This window comes from Nyctibius grandis, chromosome 4, assembly GCF_013368605.1.
Source record: "Nyctibius grandis isolate bNycGra1 chromosome 4, bNycGra1.pri, whole genome shotgun sequence".
Lineage (NCBI taxonomy): Eukaryota > Metazoa > Chordata > Aves > Nyctibiiformes > Nyctibiidae > Nyctibius > Nyctibius grandis.
Genome location: NC_090661.1, coordinates 96214080 through 96237464, shown reverse-complemented (window position 1 = coordinate 96237464; position 23385 = coordinate 96214080). Strand labels below are relative to the sequence as shown.

General features: G+C 37.7%; 1 protein-coding gene across 2 annotated transcripts in view; it reads right to left on the bottom strand.

Moving 5' to 3' along the window:
• Positions 1-812: 812 nt before the first annotated feature.
• FHIP2A (FHF complex subunit HOOK interacting protein 2A) overlaps positions 813-23385 on the bottom strand; it is a 35835-nt gene continuing 13262 nt past the window's right edge. Inside the window, exons 6-18 of one of the 2 annotated variants that reach the window (XM_068400194.1) lie at positions 21187-21225; positions 19104-19397; positions 18046-18242; positions 16740-16854; positions 16558-16634; positions 16263-16455; positions 14869-15038; positions 13851-13994; positions 12040-12130; positions 10170-10313; positions 6352-6492; positions 5188-5291; positions 813-5096 (exon numbers count right to left, since the gene is read on the bottom strand). In XM_068400194.1, the coding sequence (XP_068256295.1) occupies positions 4991-5096; positions 5188-5291; positions 6352-6492; positions 10170-10313; positions 12040-12130; positions 13851-13994; positions 14869-15038; positions 16263-16455; positions 16558-16634; positions 16740-16854; positions 18046-18242; positions 19104-19397; positions 21187-21225 (1815 nt within the window). In that variant the 3' untranslated portion in view covers positions 813-4990. The remainder of the gene's footprint in view (positions 5097-5187; positions 5292-6351; positions 6493-10169; positions 10314-12039; positions 12131-13850; positions 13995-14868; positions 15039-16262; positions 16456-16557; positions 16635-16739; positions 16855-18045; positions 18243-19103; positions 19398-21186; positions 21226-23385) is intronic. The other variant, XM_068400195.1, reaches the window with a different exon arrangement.

The window sequence follows — 23385 nt, the reverse complement described above, 5'->3', positions numbered from 1 at the left end:
AATGATCTGGGATGGGAGATGACAATCTCTGAGACCCAAGAGGATGGGGGAAGGATGCCGAGAGCTGCAAAAAAAAACCTGTCAAGTGTATCATCACGCTGTAGCTCTCTTCTTGTTAAAGATGCAAGAGCACTTGCAGCTGTTAAATACTGAGAAGGAGAAACAGCTTAACATCCAAGTGTAGCCCTCAGAGGGGATCTTGCAGAGCACTGATGTTTTTAAAAAGCTGATGAAAACTTGAAGGACACCAAAACTAGATGAGATACTAAGAAAAAATACCTAACAAATATAATCCTAAAATATATAAAATCATATACATAACCTACGTATAAAAGCCTTCCTCAAAGGCCCTGAAGGAAGAAATGCTTGCTCACTTGAATGACATTTGTACCCAATTCAATAAACTAATGTTGTGACTGATGCACTCTGCGCTCAAATGCAATAGAAAACCAAGGTCTTGACCAGCTGCAGTCCTGAAAGATATTGGGGCTCTTAGGAAGAGACGACGTTAATCTGTGTTCAGGATTATTCCATCCTGCCCATTTCCCTTAGCTTCCAATTTTCATGGGCAAACATATGCTGATTGACGCCGAGCCCTGCACAGTGTAGTACAGTACAGTAGAGGAAACAGGTTTATTCCAGAAGATGCTGCAGTGACAGACTCAAAATAAATGAAAGGATTTCAGGATATAATAAAAATAAATGAAAGGACTTCAGGATCAAAGACATGATGTAAAATGTTAAAACATTTTCTGTCTCAAGGTCGTCCATACAAAACCTGTTATTGATTCTGTAATAACAGAAGCAGTTGCTTCAATGAAATTAATTTATTTTGTGAATATCCCTTTTAATCCTCCATGCATTTTTTAGCACTAAAAGTTGGAATTTATCACAACCTCCTTCATAAAACTTAATATTGTATGTCTGGTAATGTGGCTGTTTCAACAATCCCTCATTGGAAATCCCACACGCGTGAAACCTTGGCAACACTGTCAGTAAGTGACCTACACAAAGTTTAATAGAAAAATTTTACTGAATATCCTCTGTTTAATGTAAACAAGGCAGGAGGCAAAACAAGGAGTATATATTTTATATAGTTACACTATTTTACAGGGCACAGAAAGTATTGAGGATCATGGTTTGAAAACCCTGTATGATATGCAATATCAGATATGGATTTTCCACGTAGCCCCAAGACTACTACATAATCCTTCGATTTTACCTAGCACTTCGGTTTAGCATTTCTTTTAGCAAGACAAATAGGACTAATAAAATGTCATCTGTGAAATTACCCAGCAGGTTATGGTACAAATTACCATGCATTTACAAAGCCATTCCATGATTTCTTGTGCCCTGTAAAATCAAGTGTGACAATCTTTACACTAATCATAGTGTAAGCAAGCTCAGAATTCGGTCCTTTTTTTTATATATATATATATGTATATATACATAGGTGATGTACAACCAGACTCAAGCTGTGTATCAAATCACAGCTTTTATATTGCACAGACAAATACATAGGAAGAACATTACACAGACATGATGTGAATACCAGGAATATTACAGGCATATGAGAAACTAAGGACAAACTTGTTCTACCAGAGCTAGCACATGGCTTATTACAAAATTTTCTATATTGAAGTCTAAATCAAATACATACTATAAATGGAAAAAGCTAAAAATGCGTCTATTCACACACATGTGCATCAAGATGAAAATATGGTTTGGATCTGCTTTTTGAAATCAAAAATAATTTTAGTATTACTTCTCAAGTATTTCAATCTAATACTTGTGGCCATATTTTCTAAGATGGTAAGCACTTGCATTTCCCACTGACATCCGGAGGAGTTGCATATGCTGTGAACTTCAGGCCATATATTTTCTCAGGTGTCCATCTCTGGGTAATAAATAACCACATACAAACACACACACACAGAAACAAAATGGGCACCTCAAAGACATGCATAGATCGGAAAGGTGAAAACATGGACCTGAACTAACTTCTAATCTTCTTTTTTTTTAAAAAAAAAAGTGCATGAAAAATATCACCACAAAAAATATTAAACGAGTTCCATCTCTTAAGAAAGATTAAATCACTTTTACAAAAATAAAGGTCATTGTCATCATCTATTGTAATTAAGGGTTTGTAGGCAGCACTCACAAAAGCAGTTTAGGCTAAAGCAACCTGAAGGATTGCTTCACTTCTATCAGGATGGATCCATGTTTTATAAATTTATCAACTAAACAACATTTGGTTTGCAAGAACATCACCAATGTTGCTGGAGACAAAACAATTATATCCCCAATGTAAGAGCTCTTATATCTACTTATTTTTCTTATGGACAAAGCACGAAGGAATTGTGTTTGCAGCTCGGTAGACTGTTCAGCATTAAAATGCCACAGAGGCTGCAGCATCCTTCCAGAAGCTGGCTGATACAATTCCTTACAGTGTAATGAGCTCAGGCATCACTGAAAACAACAACAACAGAGGTGATGTTAATGCTTTCATTTGAGATCAGGCATCTCTTGAATGGCTTTATAAATTGTTGTATTCCTTGGAATGCTCTTGCAAGTTTTGTTTAACATTTCTCCCACTTTCATTTATAGTAATATCATCACTTCCAGTTTCCACTAAAATGAGGACATTAGAAGTATTTTGGAACATACACTTAAAAAAAATTAATGAAAATGGAAAATTTCAGGAAACAGTAATGAAGCTCAAGCAAACCCAACAAAGACTCAAATTCAGTAAAGCATCAGCATTTGTGCTCAAGCTTAACTTTGTTCATGTAAGAGATTGTGATTTAGGAATAAAATTCTTGAAATTAAGCTTATGTTCAACTGCTTTGCTGAACTGGGGCCTTATTTATAACAAATGTATGTATTAAACATCACCCTGCATAGACATTTACATGTTCTAAACTATGTATCAGGTATGTTACATTAATGATGCTTCTAATATGGACTGACTGCAATACATATGACTAAAAATTATTTGCTACTTTCAAGGTATGGTTCTAAGGAACAAAAATGAAAAAAGTGTCACTTCTTTAAACTTTATCCTACTATGCTACTTTGACCTGAAAACACTTTGGGGCTAAATTCAGAAAAAAAAAGGAGGTGAGGACGTAAAACATGCTTTTGTTTGCCAGATAAATGCGACACTTTGTACAAAAGCCTCCCAGTACAGGCAACCACTGAATACAGGTTTTACCTGCCAAAATGTTTTCCCAGTTCCAGACTGCTCTCTCCACCTGAACTTGTACTGGAAGCTTTTACAGCAGGACCCTCTTCACTGTTGTGACAAGAATAAATTTAGCCCATTAACTGTGACACTGTTCTAATTAACCTGCTAACTTAAAAGGCCTCTCAACATCCACATCCTATAAATATTAAAAAACAAGACCTCAAAGGCATGGATTCAGAGCAGAATCTGATTCCAGGTACAGTTATGTAAAACCAGAAAAATTCTAGTGACTGAGTAAATTAGTCCGTATTTGTGTATGAGCAATCACATCTGAAATGGGCATTACCTGTGCAAATAGGATAGTAGGAAAGATAAATGAAGCAATACAATGTAAACACAAGGAGCTAAACTCTGCCTTGCCTGCCTATGCTATTATGTTCATAGGAGGGGAAAGAGGTACTACACACCTGCGCGGAGAGCGGGACAGGTCTCTCATCCAAGTCACTCAGTGTGACTTGAAGGTTAAAGCACGGCCACCCCAACCTGCCAGTGCATGGGTGGCAGCGAGCAGCAAGAACTGTCTGAAGCGCAGGCTGCCATCACGCTACAGAAATAGAAGCAAAGCACGCTGAGGTCCGAATGGCCCTCCGCTTGCAATGCAAATGCCTGCCCTGGTTGACAGTATTCATATTGAAAAAGATTCACTGAGAGACTTCTCTGCATCCCAGCACTACGAAAACCAGGCGTAAATTTTGGTCCTATATATGGTATTAACGCTTGGACTGAATTGGCATCAGTCAACCTTTTGCTGGGCACTACTGCTATGGTTAGATAAGCAATAAAAACATTTATAAAAATGACAGAATGTTTATGCTGCCAATTTTCAAGGCACAAAAGATTCTTAAACCAATTCAGGCCAAATACCAATTTAAAAGAAATGAAAAATGATGTTTCAACAACAACTACTAATGACCTATAATTAACTTCCCTGTAAAAGTGACATGAATCAAGCAACTAGAGTTCACATGAAAAAACCTAAAGCAAATCTAGTTACGCAAATGACCTGAAGAGCAATCATGGGAAATGACAGAGACAAACATGCTAGAAACATGTATACTTCAGATATATTTGTTATGGATGTGATGCTGAATCAGAATTAATTCCATTAGTATTGATTTTATACCTATATATATCTTGGAGTAATCCATTGAGGAATCAAGGTCAGAGTTGTCTTTAAGATTCATCAAAAAAATGATCCCTCATTAATATATCCTACTGTATATGGATTGGTGGATTTTTTGAATCTCTTCATTTTTTAATATACATCTCAACTATAGCTGTGATTTCCTTTCATATATCCAACTGAAAAGAAAAAGAATTAAGACATAAAAATGTTATAGAATTAATCTGCTTTTTAAAAGTAGTATGGTCACAAAAAGCGAATTGGCGCATGTTAACCCCAGAACATACGAAAGACCCAACTCTTTAAACATTGTCATTATAACAGAATAACCAAGGTCTGACGTCTGGGGTTCTTCATGCAGCTTTTGCAGCTCTTCACACAGTGGCTAGAAATGCTCTGTATTGGTTTATCCCCAAATGCCTTCAATCATGCTCTAGGTCCATTTGAATCCCTCTCTCCTGCAACGTCAACATCTGGTGAAAGTAACTCATCTTCCAATTCTGCCAAATGTCAGCTGACCCTTTGCCAGGAGGCACCACCTCTTCTTAGCTGGGTGTCAACAGCCTTTTCGACTGAAACAAGCTAGGTGGTTTTACAGCCTGGCCACTCATCAGGGCTGCTTATGGTGTAGATGAGGCATGATACTTCACAAATGCAATTGCTGCCAGCTCTTTGCAGAATTCTTCCAACACAATGACGCCCTCTAGTAATGTCATGTGGTCAATGCTGATAAAGAAAAAAAATCAGCAGAGAATCAGGACTGGCACACACAAAAACCAGCCATGGGTCTTGGAGAATATGCAATGTATTTACTCACATGGGCCCTTCCGGCTCCAAGCCCAGCAGGCGTTTTCTGACCAGCAGAAGTTTGGGAGTGAAATCTGGGATGCGCTGGATTCTAACCATGAGGTCCCCGACGACCTGTAAAGCACAGCGCCATCGACACACAAAGTCAACACCTTTGCGAAGTGCTGGGCAGCAAGGTTAAATGACAGCCTGCAGTGCTCAGGATGCAGTCCCACTTCAGCATCCTCACAGGCTCACAAAACACACAGAGTAGCTGCTCTGCCCCCAAAAGGTTAGTGGGCACAGAAAGCAAAGAGATACAAAAGGACAGGAATTCTTGAGCCTTGCTGTTGCCACAAATGGCATTACTTATTTTCATTATGTCAATGATGAATTTGTCTAAGTAAATGTTCACGCAGGCAATTGACCAGTAAATTCCTGGGTTTAGGGAAAGCACAAGGGGAGAGAGTGAAGATGATATTTTTAAATGGGGAGGGTTGCTGGGAAAACGGGAGCTAAGCCCTCCGTTAGTATTGGGCAAGCACCATTAATAGGCTCCTGACCAGCTTAATAACAGGTGGTGCGTGGGGTAGGTGAGGGATCTCTGACTGAGAAGACTGCAGTGTGACAGGCACCCAGCTAGCACTTCTAGGATGCAGGTCTGGCAGGAAGAGATGGAATCAGAGGGAAAGGAAGGGGACTTTTGATATATCCAGGACTTCATTGTCAAGAACAGCCTTCATAAGAGAAAAAAGAGGATGAGCAGAGATACACATCCAGGCACAGGGTATTCAGGAGTGTCCCTTGCTTGTGCGTGAATCGAAGCCACCTCTTTCCCATTCAGGTGCAAACAGCACTACCTGACAGTTGCCTGCAAGTGACAACAACAAGTGATCTAGTCCAGCTTAAAGCAACATCATTGCCAGAGGGGATATTGTGCATCTACACAATGAAACTAAGCAAACAAATAATTTTCAAGACATGCAGAATGAAAATAAATGCTGGGAAATACATTTTCCCATGTTCTTGGTAGAAAATCCCTAATTCTGATATTCAAATCAAGAGCATAAGTATCTATTTTCAGTGAGAAGCCATTTGCCAACTTAAACTAGCCAGCAAGTACTACCAGTAACAACAAACTAAATATATCACTGCTGTACAGCCATATGTAAATATTAACTGTGTGTTTACTCACCCTGACAATAACAGAGAAGAGAGACCTGCAGCCAGAAGCTAGGTTTACATAAGGATCCAAAAGGTATTCATGTATATGAGGATGGGGAAACAAGGACAATTTGGACAACACTGACGTAACTTGTAAATTTACATCATAGGGCTGCAAAAAAAAGGAAAACGGTGCTTAGTTATTTTCATGCTGGCTTCTTTTCATCCAGCCAGTGTTTATTTAACTCCTAGAACCTTATATACAGGGTTATGAATAAATAAAGATAAGAAGTTAGATTAGAAGACAGGCCCAAAACCTCTGCTTTCCACAACAGGAGCGATGTGAACATGACAGTCAGGTATTAGATGTTATTATCCGTATAACTGCTACAAGCAGTTGAAGCTTTTGCACACTTGTTTATTGCAGGGTAAGTCCTCTCCCTGTAAAACATTTCTTCAGCTCAGTAACTAAACAAATACAGAATCAGCCTAGACTAAACACCTGCTTGCTTCTCCTGGATACCTGTAAAGTATATGCGCTCAGGAAATTGAGAGAAACAAACCCATGTTTATGGCTAATATGGTATTTCTCTTCTTCAACTTTCTTTTTTCTTGGAAAGAAGCATTGCAGAAGGCCTAGTCATCTTGTGCCAGCATGCTACGGGAGATGAGATGGTCCTAGGCTGGGAAAGCAGCATGAAATTCTGAGCTGCTTCTTTACCCTCTTTCCCCAAATGAACTAAATGGGAGAGGCAACACTGTCAGATGCTGGAAGACGCTAATCAGTCATAAGGGAAAAAATAGTACCTAACTTTCTAGGAAAAAAATAGTGCCTAGCTTAAAGGATTTTATCATTCCAGTGAGAAACTCATTTCCATAAAAGCAAGTATTTTCACCATAGCTTCTTTATGTTCCAAGTACTTTTTTTTCCATCTTTGATCTTCTTATCACAGTGAAAACAAGCTGACACTTTAATTCAGCCCAAAATTTGCAAACTAGTGGACTTCCTTCCATCTATTCAGTGGTGGAACAGACTACATTGACAAGAGATGGACAGACATTCCCTTGGTACACCCCTATACCAGTCTGAAGATGTTACCAACACCCAGATGGTTTAACTTAACCTTGTTTATTTTACCTGAAGTGGATTACAGCACCCTCATTCAATCTCTCTGACTGCATATTGGCAGTAACATCCTCAGTGGCATAATCACATCTAGAAAAGGATGATTTCATGGCCTCAAACTATCATCTTTATGCCCTCAAGTTAGCATCCCACTGAAGAATCAGAGAACAGATTCTTCCCTTTTCCAGACTGTAAGATTTGGAAGAATTCAGCTTCAGATTAAGACAGATATATTTAGATATGTCTACACGTCTAAGCTCGCATTAGCCTACTCAACAGAGATCTGACACTTGATACACTTGCCTACACACAAACATCTCGTGCCATCTCAGATGCTCAGGAGTATCTGATGGTCTCTTGATGGTTCCCCAGAGGGTGGATCCTGCAAGATCTGTGTTGTAACAACAAGCTTGTGGGAATACCTTGGGCATCACAAAAATGGCAACAGATACCTCAGTTCAGGCAACTGAGTCGAGCTTTCAGTCAGTACAGTGAAGGAAGCTGAGATGGTGATTCACTTCACGCTAAAAGAGACACCTACTTGTTTTTTAGTCTAACAGCTCCAGAGACTGCCGGGGCTGTTCTGACAAAATTTCCACTGACTAGATGTGGACACCTAACTAATATTTAGGTACCTTATTCCTGAATTCATTACCACACACTGTTGCATTGCAAAGGGAGCTGTTTTATAGATCTTTCAAAGTGAAAGCACATATTTCTTCCAGTCAGTAGCAGTTATTTCTGTACTTGATATTCCAGCAGTAGATTCATCCCAATCTTCTAACAAATGTAGCTTTCAGACCCTGGACTAGAGATGTTATAGGTAAAAGAGATCACTACATTTTGTGTTACTGTGGAAAAGTTACTCTGCAGACAGAGACACAAATTCCTTCCATAAATCCATTCCACTGCCTACCTAGCTGAACTGTAGAAGTTCTTTAGAGTTGTCTGAGTCAGTCAATTCATTAGAAAGCTTTGAAGCCATGAGCATTATCTAGTGTTCACGAGAAGAGAAGGAAACAAAATAGTAACACATGCTGCACTGTTCAGACAGATTGCTGTTGCAATTTGAACTAATTGAGAGCATTAAGGAAAGCTGCTTCTTCACACAGAGCTTTTATTTCTGTCCATATGTCTTGTTTCAGATAACATTCTAAAAAATTTCTCTATAACTAAAAACATTAAAATCAGCAAAATCTCCAGTTCATTAAATTCTTACAAAATTCTTAGGAAACAGTCAATTCCATAGAAATGTATAATATCAACAGGAGGAAGGATGTACAGTCTCACAGATGAGGGAGTGGATTTGAACAGCCTTGAAACAAGTTACTTCACTTGTGTCCCTCAGGTATCTTCTGTCAGAAACTAGGTTAATGATACCTACACCACCTCCGCAAAGTTTTCTGGTATCTACTGATAAAAACTGATAAAACCACATGAGCTACCTATAGTATTGTGACAAAGCAAAAAAACCATTGAACACAATCTGTAGGTAGTACTGTGTCCCCACTAAAGACTTTACAACATTTTTCACTTTGTCTCGACATTAGCACCCATTATATCAAACTTGTCATTGATAGGACCCAGGTCTTGGGTTTTTTTCTATGAGATTTATGTGTTTAACTGTAAATAACCCCTAGGAATTTCAGTTTGGTTTTTACGATGGGGTTTTGGGACAATATAATAAGAATTTACCCTTCTGTCTGATTTAGGCAGTTCATTTTAATTCTTCTGGAGTCAAGAACCATTTTTGGCACCACAGATCATAACACCTTACTTGACTAACCCAAACGTGTGTCATGCTGACTGGTAGCGTATCAAAATGGGCACTGTGCTCCCATGCCAGATGCTACTTTTGTTGTACATATCTGACACTCAGGTGTTTCTTGGGGGATGTAACTTGGGTTCTTTTTGTAATTTATGTGTCATTGCTCAGACAAGGTTTTCATATGCATGAGGCTTGTTCTTCTTAGAGCTGATGATGCCCAGTTTTCTTCATGACTCTAATGTATAACCATTTCAGCTAGTGAAGTGTGCAGAACATGTTTACTGGAAGCAAAACCCTAGAATACACAATACAGCAATGGAAGTATTTGGCTTTCTTTTCTGACTTCAGTATTATAAAATTTGGTACTCTCAAACATCTCAAACTGATAACAGTTTTTTCTAACTGTGAAAAAATGGGGGAAATGTTAGCAGCGATACAATAAGTTCTCTTCATCTTACACAGTGATGTAAACTACTTCCAGAACACAGTTTCAGATTGAAGTTCACTGAAATGTGGCAGAAAGGAGCTGTACAGATTTTATTTATTGAAAAATGTACATGCTTTCTAAGTATAAATGCTAGAAAATGAAAACAGAATCAGTGATGCTAGTACTGAAGGATTCCTAAGATACTATCTTACCCTCTTCTTTTACTTAAAGGGTATTCTTGTCTTACTCATTAATTTAAATTAGATTTCTGGTCAAGAAAACATTTGGTACACAAAAAAAGTGGGTAACAAAGGTAAGAGAGTTCTTGTTCTCTACTTTTGTTGAGAATGCTGATCACTATAACATCCTGCAATCTACAGAGACCTGCACCAAGGACATGGAACATTACAGAAGAATATGATGCTATAATAGACATCTGAGTGATGGGAATCCATGGGACCTCGGAGATCAGCCCCTTAGTAGTGATGAAAGCATCAGAAATGGAATTCATAACCTGCTTTTCCTTACCTGATCAAGAATCCTGCCCATTCTTTCAAACAGGACTTTCAAGAAGTGTCCTTCAAAAAATGGTGCTTCTAAATTGCACTTTTCCAAAGATCTGGGAGATCCAGGCCACTCCCACCGTAAGCAGATGACACAATAATCCCGGAACTAGAAAAAAGTAGTGAGGAAAACACATTCAAACCTCCATGGAAATGATTTCTTTCCTTTTAATAGTCTGTGCACCTTAAAACCATAATCTGTAGCTACATGAAATATCTAAGCCCCAAATGAATAGTCATTCTAAAATAAACATGATGGGTTTCTGTGCAGGCACCTCATTTTCTTCTTGACATTCAGGCTATTAGGGTAGTTTCAAAAACACAATGAGTGGAGAACAGAGCTCCCAAAAAGCAGCTGGAGCCAAAACATGAAGCAAAGCCAACAACACACATCGTGATCGGGGTTCTTCTAAAGCAGGAATTGCATTCATACACATTCTTGTTGTCAGTACGTTACCACACTTCCACTGTATTATGTGTAGCTTATCTTGCTATCCAACCTATATTGCTCCCTAATTCCCCGGATGGGAAAGGCACATGTATACGCAGGAGATACAAATGAAAAAAGTACTTCAGAGCTTCCTCTTCCCTCTCTTTGTTTCCTATCACCCACAAGTCTTTCTCAGCCTCTGCCTCTGATTTGCTGTGGGCTGCCTGATGTCTCACTCTCAAGGAATTACACCTTGAAAGGAGCGGAGGTTATAGCAGTGAAAATAAGGAATGCAGGAATAAGCAGTAGCAAAAGAGAGACAAAACAGACTCAGAAATTCGTCACTGCATGTAGCTTACCTACTCGTGCAGGCCTCCAGGAATAGAAATATGGAAGCAGAACAGCTATTTGGATGTAATAACAGCAATAGGCAGGGCTATTCTTAGGGGAGAAATATTTTAAGAGTAGCCATATCATTGTCAGGAAGTGACAGAAACCAATTCTCTTCTCTAATAACTCCCAGAATACTCTTTTTCCCAAGGCATGAAAGAAATACAAAGATGATATGTGTTTTCTGGCATCCAAGAATAGAACATAGGGGAATTTTATATCAGCCTTTGTTTACTGATTCTCTATTTTCTATTTCCTTTCTTTTCAGAAGAGACTACAGGTAAAACAGTATCATGATTACAGAAATCCAAGCTTCCCATTTTAAACTGCTGATATCGTAATTCAGAGGTTATGGAATTTTTGAAGTACCTACTAAATATAGCATGCTCAGTTACTCTACTCCTTTGCATAAATTTTTCTATTCCAGAAGATTCACAGGGCTTCAATAAGAAAGCCGCAAATAAACAGTGATTGTCCTCTGACCAGGGAAACTTTAGATTATGTTTGTAAAAACAAAACCCGCATTTATTTCAAAACAGTAAATCATAAAGCTTACCCTACCTACCAAAACTGCCAACTTCAAACCTGAATGCCTTAGGCTGCGCATTCCCTGTGATGAGCCTTTACTTTTAAAGTCCCAGATTGCCTAACTCCTATGCAGCACTTTAATTTCCCTTTAGTCCTTTCAAACAGCTTGGCAGGCAATTCTCCAAGAGAACGCAGATAAATGCAAAAGCAAATTAAGAATCTATCTGCAGTTCAGATTTTCACTCAGTGTATTTGTTATATGAATATTAATGCATTTAATGTCATCCATTTTTCCCACTAGAGTAATACAAGGTGGATTCACTGTCAAAAGATCTACAAAGGTAAGTTTTCATTAGAAGATAAAAATTGAATTTTCCCATCTTCCATTACCAAAAGATGTATTTAGTAGGACTATTTATAAAACCATTTGTATATTCTCATAAGCATTTCATATTCTCAGGGACTAAGGAAGGCTTCACTGACTTACTTGTCTATGGGCATCTCTGAGGTAAGTATCATAACCTGTACCCTCCACATGGTATGATGACTTAGCTTCATCAGGTACAAGACAGAGAAAGCTAAAGAGAAAAAAAGTACATTAATGAGTATCTATAACCCACAGAGCACCAGATCAATTCTTTCTCATCATCTGTAACAGTGTACACAATACTGAATTGTCTGGCCAAGTAATCCACAGATTCTACCATAACTTTTATGTGAAGAACAGAGAATACAAAATCTATTTAAGCACGTCTATTCTAGCTACTGTTCATAATAACAAGATATATACTTCAGAACTTTTGTATCTAGCACTGGAGGTAAAAACCTCAGTGGAAGCATTTTCTGAGAATCAGCAGACAGAATGGAGATGAAAAGGAATATTCATAACCAGGTCAAGTATTTGCTAAAGGTCAGACTCCATCTTACTACAGCATATGGAAGTATGCTGGGGAATAAATGAGCCGAAAGAGAAGGAGAATTGCAGTTAACATTCTTCTTAACCTACTGCATAGGCAGTTTTATTTACCATAGTTTGTTGTGGTAAAAAATATCTAAGAACATGCAGGAATATTTGCATATAAATGTCCCAGTTACAAATATCATTGCCTTTGCCAGGTATATAGTGCAAATACTGTATGTCCTTATTACTTCACCAATATCTGACCTAAAAAGCATCAGGAAATTCTTAATCTTATTAGAGAGGAACTGTCTTTAAAAAATAAATATAAAAACCTAAAATTCCTGGACAGCAAAATAAAACTCAAGTCTTTGGACCCTGTTTCCAAATTTCAGCTTTCTCTACCCCCCAAGAACTGCTCGAGGCTCCTGTGAGATTTATATGCAGAAATACATAGTAGCTGATTCATATAGAGTTCATCTTATCTGAAAAACTACGTATTTGCAAAATACTGAAAGCCCTGAAAACATTTCTGTTCACTAATGGAGATTACATGAGGTGAATTTAGGAGACTGTTCTTTGTGTCTTTGCTCCAAACCATGTCCACCATAAACTATATATAGCAGTACTGGGGGAAAGAGGGCAAGAAGCGACTATGCCATTCTATGCTGACTGTCCTTGGGCTGTTTGCTTCCTTTGGCCAACACCTTTGATTATTTCTGCATAAGTAGGTAGGTCAGCACTGAAATACCAGTGCTGCTTTGCTACCGTGTATTAACAGAGCAAACAGCATTTGTCCTAATATTAGTTGCTAAGAGAATTACCATCATTAACTTGCTTAGAGCAGAGCCTGTCCTCTTTGTGATATCCAATTTGCAGTACGTCTAACAGGCACAAAGGTATGTTACACATGACAGAGAGACCCCTTGATTTTCAGGGAACAGAAGCTTATCTCTAGCATGGCAATTATTTACTTTTATATATGTGTTTACGGAACTTCAGGAAGTTTGAGGGGGTTTTTCCCCTAAAACATTTATGGTAAGACTCCCCAAACTTCTCCAGGAAGGTCAAGTCCTGTAACAGCAGTTTAAGTATAGCAAATATTTTCGAGAAAAGAAAGTTCTATAATCAATGAGGCTTTCATCTTGAATTCTGAGTATTCAACTAAACTATTAGCTGTAAAGTTCTATTTTTCTTAATTATGTTGAATTATTTTTACTTCTTGTGAGCTCTAATCTTTCAGGAGTAGCTTTCTGATAAAATGCCACATAATATCCTTCTGTGGAGTCATTTTACCAGCTGGCACAGAATAACATCCATTACAGAGTCCATTTCATTTGCACAGTGTGTGCAGACACCCACACATTCAGAGATTTCTTTAAGTGTTTGTTTCAACTTACCTATTTACAATTTTATGAACTTCAGTCTTCCCATCATTTTTCGAATGTTCTGGACTGACAGGTGGAGAAGCACTGAGCCACTCTTGAGTTGACAATGTGTTATCTGGAGACAGATCAGTAAATAACGGATCCTCCTCTAGGTCTCTGTGAGATTATATTAGACAAAAACATAATAATTCACAAATGTTACGGAAGGCAGGAAAATCTCTGGGTCAAAAGGCATGCTTTCTATCTATCTTCTCTGAACAACTAGAATGTTTTCCAGAACACTATCATATGCACATCTTTTTACCAAATTAATATGCAGAAATACCAACTTTCACAAATATCCAACATATTTGTTTTGAAGAAAAATTATAACTTCTTGATCTGAACAACAAAGTAGACATTTCTGACTCATACAAAACCACTGCATTAAATCACTTTTAAACTCTTTAGCCACATTTTTTACATGAGAGAGAGTTATACTCTGGGAAATCATTAGATTATTTTAGATCACTCAGAAATATCTAAACTAAGATGCCTAAAACAGCTGGTGTGACTAGTCCTTACCCCTCCATCAGTAAAAAAAGGAGTTACAAGAGTTATGTAGGGTATTTAAAAGGATTTTATGTAAAGTATCCCAGAAAAGTTCTTCCATCAAAAAATTATTCAAGAACATAAATGTAAGCAAGACACCTACATGATTGACTTAAAGAATAATCTCATTGAAAACAATACAAATATGCATAGACTGAAGCTAGGCAGATGCGTAAGTAAACCGATATATGAAGACCTTTGAGTGCCTCTGGTTCAGGAAAGAGGCTTTTGATAATTTTAGCTTCTCTGTTACTGTTCTAAAAATTTCCATGAGTTGCTGATACAATAATTTCTGCATCACTTTAGGGATACAGATTAATACATACAGCACTCAAAGTGCTATCTATGCTCACTTACTGGAAAAAAAAACCCTGGTTTGTTCTAAAAATAAGACTCCAAGTTAGCTGTGGTGAAAACTTCTCTTAAAAAAGACACTTACACTGCTCCTGCAATCTGTCCATTCTCTACCACATCTTTATCTTCTTGACAGAGAGGCTTGTATTCTATATAGTTTCTTTCTTCTAAATTTCTCAGAACCAAATTATAAAGAATGTGCTCATTGGGTTTTTGCAAAAGGTGCTCAAACATTCGTAAAGTCATTATGCTGATCTGCAACATAAAAAGTAAAAAATCAATAAACGGATGCACTGCTGCCTTATGCTTTTTGCCTTATATCTGGTTTGTACACCCTAGAACATTGCAATTACTTATTTACATTATGGAAGGAAGCAAAAATCCTAAGAAAAATGAGGAAATTGTTATGCTGAATGTGGTATAAACATGGATGCAGAGTTCACACACATTTGAAAATCAGTATGTGGATGTATTTTTTTCCTGTAAAACAAAAACTCTTCTAAAAGCTGCCAAAATAACAATACAAAGAACATCCAGAGAACTTACAACTTAGATTTCCATATTACAATCAGATCCATGCTGGAAGATGGTTATCATTGTGCAAGTGAAACACAGAACAGGACTTAAAGTTAGTAACAAATACCCAGAATAAAACAAAGTAATACTGGGATATTGTGACTAGAACTATAGGCTAAGATTTTTACATGGAGATATTATGTAGGCTTTTAAAAGGAGACTGACCTTAAGCAATACAGAGACAGTTTTTAAAGACAGCTTTAGAGTGCTTAGCTTTGCAAAGATCAACTAATTTATACAGATAACTGATTTTGACAGGGTGAGCAGGTAAGCGTACTGAAAAAAATGTATATGCGAAGGCGTAGATCTGTATCTCAGGCAAGCTTGGGTTTTATTTGAAAAAGTAGAGGGTGGAGGTTGTATCATGGAAAAAATGAAACAAGCAGCTGCTGAGGAAGGATTTTACTGAAGCCAATTATTTTAACGTTTATTGTGTGTAAAGTGCTTAAAGTTATTATATCATCTTTTAATGGGCATTGTGTATAGTCTCACAGTCACTTTATGTAAAAAATAATAAGTTTTTAACTACATCTGATGTTATAATGTCACAGTCAACACAACATGGAAAATAACAGTGATGCAACGTATAAAAAAGCACAAATTAAAATGCAATTACAGAAACTGATTTTGCCCTATCTTACAGCATGCAAGCCCGACTAGATATGCATAGGGGGCAAGCAAATTTAGCAAAGAATCTTTATTAATGGGAACAATGTGCTAGCTGAAGAAAACAGCTTGACTTTCATTTTCTAAAGGGAGTTTGTAGGGCTGGCAGTCAGAACTCTTTTCCTTGCCAAAAAAAGTTAGCTGACACAAACACGAAAAGACCTCACAATGGCGTTTTTACAGACTCTACACAAGACAGAACTGGCCAGGAGACATTATTAGATCACCACTTCTTACCTCATCAGAAATATGATCACAGTGTTCTATTAACCTGTGCCGCAACGGATGTCTGTTGATGTCTGTCAAAGTTTCTGGCTCTCTGTGTTCTCCAAGTATAAAATAAACTGTTTCCTGCAGCAGGACATCTGAAGTCACTTGGCGCACAATGCGATGCAAAAGCGCAGTTGATGTGAGGATTCCAATCTCTGAACTGAACAAAAAGTTTCATGTCAGATATGTAGTGAATTTCAGCTGAAAAAAAATCAGCTTGATTCAGATTCTGTTCTGCTGTGTCTTGGAGGATGCTACTCACGTTTGCATCAGCTGGGGTTCCATAACGTCAATGAAAAATCGTTCCCGCACAGCTTTTGCCATAGCAACAGCAGCAGTCTGAAACAAAAGTACAAAATGGTATGTCTCAAACTCAAAAGCTAGGAAACAACTGGAACTACTTATTTGCTGAATATATTTGTATCATATATAAACATTTCAAACCTTTTGTGCTTCTTTGATGAGTTGATCACAGTAGTCAAACCATGAAAGAAATGAAATCAACGCTCTTTTCCCTGGAAAAGCAGATGCGTCTTCTTTGTGGCTATAGGAATCCAAACTAGAGAACACAGGGAAAAATACTTATTTAGTCTACAAGTAATTGAAGAATCTCAGCCTTTATTCTTACTGAACTTAACAGAATAATTAATGATCTACTTGCAATGAAGTGAACATTAAAATAACTTTTCTGCTGGTCTCTACTAATCTGGCAGTGCTATAATTACACAGGTTTTCAGTGGTATGCTAAATAGTATGTACAGCAGAACTCCTCTGGTTAAGTATTTCTTGAGTCAGAAGGGAAAACTGATCACCGAGCCTGTTCTCCCAGGAAACACAGACCACAGAAACTGAATCAATAACTCCTGTAGTCAGAGAACCATAAAATGAAGGCAATTGTTCTTCTCTACTCTGTAAGTGACCTCAATCAAGTCCACCAAAACCACAGTGTACACCTGAACTAGATTGTATCTTTCAGAAAAAAAACCATGTATCCCAATTTAAACACTCTATGGAATAACAAATTCACCATTTTCTTTAGTAAAGCAGTCCAATAATTATTTATCCCACTATTCAAAGTTGTGGTTTTTCCCCTTCTAACTTCAAACTCCAAGCACCAGAAATTTTGGTACTTATTTTGCAAATACCTACTTTTTGTGTCAGTACTAATAGATCACGAGCAATTAATAATAATGAAGGCAGAGCGGGGAAGAGAAATGTTTTGAGAATCTAACATTCAAGCAGCTAGGATAACAGGCATGTATCTTTTGCTTCATGCTGATGCGTTATGCAGTTACTCTTTCCTTCCCCTTCTTTACTGCAAAAATTTTGCAACAACAGCCTGTTATCAAAGACACCCTTCCTGCCCCCCACAGCAGCTTACAGTGATCACTGTGTACAGTGAAAAGTTCATGTTTCCTAAATCCTTAACATCTGAACAAGAAAAATAATTTGTACCTGATACTGCAGCTACACCGCCACAAATTGCTAACGTAATTCAGTGGAAAAACTTGTCCCCTGAGGAATGTCTGCAAGGGACTGGCAGCCAAACCTGGCCCCATGTCAGAAAACACATGTACATTGGATGCCCTATGTCGTACCACTGTGCTGCACCCGGGATCTCAGCTCTGCTCTTGAGACTTTAGCATGGGGGGTCTGAATATTTTATACATCTTATTTACCTATAGAAAATTAGTTTCAGGGAGAGGTGTAAAGTCACCATGGGTATTAAATACAAAAATAGAATTCTTACCCCCAGTTAATTGCCTCCACTGTTTCAACGTCTAAGGGATCCAGTGACTGAGGCAGGGCTTTGTAGAGGGTGGCCAGTCTGTCTGTCAACAATTCACATAAACAAGTGCTTTGAGTCAGGCACTTGGCAGCTGCTGGTTCTGGCAAACTCACCAAAAGCATGAGGCCTTCACAGGCCTTCACTGCTATCCGGCCGTCCTGGCAGAAGGGCATGGAAGAATTAATCAGACGGTGAATGAAGTTCACTTGAAATCAAGAAGCAAACATTTCCCAAATAAACTCTCCATTCCCCCACAGTGAGTGAATGCATTTTTGTGGCCTTTCCAGTGATTACAATTTATTTCCATTAAATTTAGATAGTACAAAATGAAGAATCTCACCTGAATCCTTGTCAAATACTAAGAATGCAATTGCAACCTTCAGGTTGACAGAATTAGTGCTGTAGGTCAGCTTAAGACCAAGATATTAGACAATGTAAACTATCACTAATAACAAGGTACATTGGTAGATCAGTTTTCTGCTCTCAACGCTGCTGTAGCAGTTACAGGCTTACCTAACCCTCCTCTAAGTTTTCTGAAAGAATCTGAGTATGAATTCGAGGACGGGGCTGGGTAAGACATAGAGCAGTTGTTTTTAAAAGAAATCAAGCCCCTGGAGACAGCCCAGTGCCTTTACAAAAAAAGTAGGCTTGGTTAAATCAGTACAATTGATAGTAGTTTTAAAAATATTCTCTTGTGGTATATTTAACCTAATGATTATCCTATGTAGCTTGTCTGTGAAACATGCAGCATCCTATACAAATTGCTCAAAAAACACCTACATTACCATCGACAAACTTAATATTAATTTTCTAAAATAGCATTTTTACTTTAATCTGAATTGGCAAAGAAAATTGACAATTTACAAAAACTGCCTGCAAAACAAACCTCGTTTTACGTTTTATAGTTAAAATACAGGGCGTACATACATGTATATTCACTCCCTCTGCCCGCTTCACACAGCATCCAAACTATTTCATTCTATCACATTAAACAGAAAAAAAAAACCAAAACAACTCACAGGACTTTTAGTGAGGTTTAGTAGAGAATTCACTAAATTATAGTCTTGATTTGGACCAACAGTAGAAGACTCAGGTGACGATGTGACATTTAGTTCATCCAGACTGAAAGAGAGATCATCCCCCTGTTGTGGGAGGTCATCTTCCTTCTCCATTTGCTCCACTCCAGCAGCACTAGGCATTTCTTCAGGCTGATCGGGCTGTCCCGTGTCTGTTGTCAAAGAATCTTGGCCTTTTACCGTGTCTTCTGTGATTACACTTGCTGATCCTTTGGAAGCCATTGCTTTTAACTTACTCTGCAAAGTATTTTGTTGGAATTACACAGTTGAAATTGCTGTTCATCCTGAAGCAGAAATTTACTGAAAGTATTTTTTTTACATCATCATTTGAAGTAGTTCTCTACAAGGCTGGATACAGTAACCATGTAGAACATAATGGGTTGTGGGAGCGTGGGAGTTTTTAAACCTCAAACGTTTTCAAATCTGCTTAAATTTCTCTTAAGCCCTGTACCATTTTGCTGCAAGGCTGAATACGCCATTTACAAAGAGATGGCATCTTTTTCTGCCCACCAATGAAGGCACATATTCACTTGATTTGCCCACTATTTGACAGAAGTTTTTAATTTGCCTTATGAGTGCACCTTTAGACCTTAGCACACACTATAAAACATCCCCTTCTAGGTCAAGGCCTCAAATTCATCTAACTTCTGAGACAGTATTTCCAGTTCGAGTCATGCAATTAAACGCATTCTAAACTTCTTGAGATATTATCTTCAACAGGAAAAGAAAAAAACATCTTTTATAACAGCAGAGTACTCTCAAGTTGTGTTTCTCATGAAGAAAAAGTTCAGTAGATTGAACAGACAGAAGATACTAGAAATTAGCATTGGGCACTGGGTACTGTAACAGACCACAGAGAATGTTCTCGGAAGCTAACAAAGCATCTCTACTTAGCCTGAAAGAAAGCAACCCATCTGCCTTCCCACAAATCTGTCTCCAGCACATAAAAAGACATTTAAATTTGTGCTCTGTGATACCAAGAAGAAAGTCACAGCAAGGCAAGAATTCAGTGTTCTTCTGGCATAAGCACAGGTGAATAACACTTTATTAGAACCATAAATTAGACTTCAGCACAAGACATTTTTTCAAGCGAGTACAGTAGTGAGATTATAAATCCAAAGGGTTTCCCTTCTCTACAGCAACACCTAAATTATTGCAAATATATCTCAAGTATTAATAATTTAAAAGAGTAACCATTTGGGGTTAATGGCATCTAGTACGTACAAACCAGCAGGGACTAACAACACGACAGTCTCAGGCAGCAAACTAGAGAAGTGCTGTGAATGCTTGCTTGATTGATGTGCATTCTTTGTGGAGAATTTGTACTGAATGTTGGGATACAGTCATAGAACCAATCCCTGGAGAGGCAACCCAGTGGTAAAAGCAGCACACTGCATGCTATAAAATAAGTATGATTTTTGGCTACAGTAGAAAAATTACTCCTTCAACATATATATATTTTTTTTACAGCGTGAAACGCATAAGGCTGCAAAGCAACCAAAATGTGTCTGTCTGAACCATGTCTGCCTATGCCTAAACCTTCTAAAATCCTCCAGTATCCTCCCATACATTTTATCAAAACACAGGAATATCTGCATCACAACGATGAGCTTTGCACATAAAGCAGAACTAAAGGCTGGAACTGCATTTCAGTCCTGGATTATACACTGTTGCTGGCACTACTCAAGTAGCAAGCAGGGTTGCCAAAGAGAAAAGCTACTTTTTTCAAAAATTAGATAATATTTTGTAAAATACTTATTTTGTCTTACACTGCCCTGTTACCTCATGTCTGGACTCTCCTGTCATTTGAAAGGCCATAGTTTATTGAGCTAAGGCATCGATGAGAAGACCTAACATATATAAATGTATAGAAATTTGTCCCTAGAAATTTGTCCATAGCTCATTACTCTTAGATTGGCAGGTGACACAAAGCAGTCTGTATAATCAACAACACATAGGCAGCCTTTTTGCATATATTTAAGCTTCCTGTTGTCTAATCATGCAATTTTGCAGCTTAGCTGCTCACCTGCCTCCTGTAAAGGTGCAAAACAGGATCCTGAATGACCTAATAGAAAAGGTTACATAAAACACATTCAATGCTTTCTAGACAAAGTACTCCTCTAAGTGAATTCAGTATCAACAGAGAGCAGACAATACAAAAATACATTTTTACATTTTCATGATATGTAACTATCAGAGTTTAAAAATCTGTGGTGGATGATGCCATGTCTAAATTTAGATAGATTTAAATAGAACTCTGTCAAAAAAACAAGTGATATCACAGCTAATGAGAATCTCTACTTAATTCATGGTGAGAAATATAAAGCTGGTAATTTGTAGCAATGAAAGTAGAAGTGAATAGTGAAACTATTGTTCATTTTATAAAATGAAGGTACAACTTTTTAATGGACACTGTATTAGAGCTTGTTTAAGGTCTCAAGAGCAGAAATTGAAACATAGAGAATCAAGCGTCCCTTTGCATGGAACAATCAGTTGCAAGGAGTATCTTGTGCAAGATGAGGTGAGATGGGATGGGGCAACTAAGGAATAAACGAATAAGGAAAAACATGAGGTAACAAGTTTAGCATACAATAATGACTGAGATAGAGGTGATAAGTCAAATATTCCTATCTATGTTCTTTCTCTCTACACAAGAACAAGGAAAACTCAGCTTAAATAAGAGAATAAATTAAAGCCAAAATAAAATTAGTATATGGATTTTAAAGGTTTAAAAAAGTAGAATGCTGCTCTTCCAGTTCTTATTTCCAAAACAAAGTAACTTGTCCAAGAGATACAATTATGCCATATAGCGTTACTGGTTAAGCCATATATAAACAGCATTCTATCAACAAACTATTTGATATGGAATCATACAAAGGAAATCCTGGGTTTGTACATACTCAGTTTTTAATGTTCATGAAATACTGTAGAAACTGATCAGGAAAAGTCAAAGAAGGAAGCAAAACTAACAGACACAAACAGACTGCTTTGGAGAGATGTATCTGCATTTCGGTTTGTAAGTGTGGGAGATTTGAGAGACAAATGCCACACAGAATTCTGTAAATTTACCCTTTCACGCATTTGAAGGTCAGAAACAGCTATCAAGTCACAACAACAGCACCTCTAAGAGGCATAGATGTGAACAACCAGAATATTCTATTCTAATAAAGGACAATTCTGCATCCCAAATACCTTATCTGGAAACAACTATCAGAAGTTGTAAAGACATATGCCTTAGGCTAGGACATTTAAAATAATGTTGTGAAGGAAACAGGAGCTACAAGAAATGTTCTTCAGCTTGCCTGAACTCTATAGCCAGCATTTTGTGAAACTAGAGATCTCTGAAATTTGGAATCATCTGGTTTTCCATGTCTGATCTTTAACATCACAATCTTGCTATTTTGGGTCTGACAAAATACTTGTGGTTCTTACGATTAGGGTTCTCAGGTTTGATTTCAAGGGCAGTATTTGAGTATAAGAGTCATTCAGAGGGTTCTTTTCAAACCATACAATGTATATAAAAGACATTAAAAGTTATCCTGGTTTGCACTTCTACCATATTCTGCATGTAATATATCTAGTCGTTTACTTCTGAGTGCTTCTAATGTTTAAACACTAACTTCAATCCTTACACCATTTCTCCTGCTTCTACAACTACAGTGGATACAATGGCAATCAGGGTGGTATTTAATTAAGGTAAAAATAAACTCTAGATGGATTCCTTACTACTGACTTATAAGTGATATCCATATACTCAATGGGAAATAATGTATCTTTACAGTTTAACAGCCCCTGCTGTTACAGATCTTGTTTGAGGAAAGCTTGTAAAATATTCCTGGAGGACACTATATCTACATCTTTTCACCTATGTATCACATGCTTAATAGATACTGTGTCACCATAGGAAACATCAAAGTGGGAGCAGGAGGCATTTCTAAATGGACTTCTATAAATTAAACTTTTATGTGCTCCTTCTAAATGGGAACAGAAAGCCAGTTTAGAAATTCTTTCTCCTCCCACTCTGATTTCATCAATGCCACATGTTAAGTTCAAAGAGGGAGTAAAGACATTTGGGTTTCTCACAGATAGAAAATAATGTCATATTGTAGATTGTGAGCTGGCACTGCGGCTAGACCATATGTGTCACTAGCAAATGAGGGCCCGATCCTGCAGAACACTTAGCAACTTGCAAGGTTTCAATGCCCCATGCAATCTGTCCCTTAGG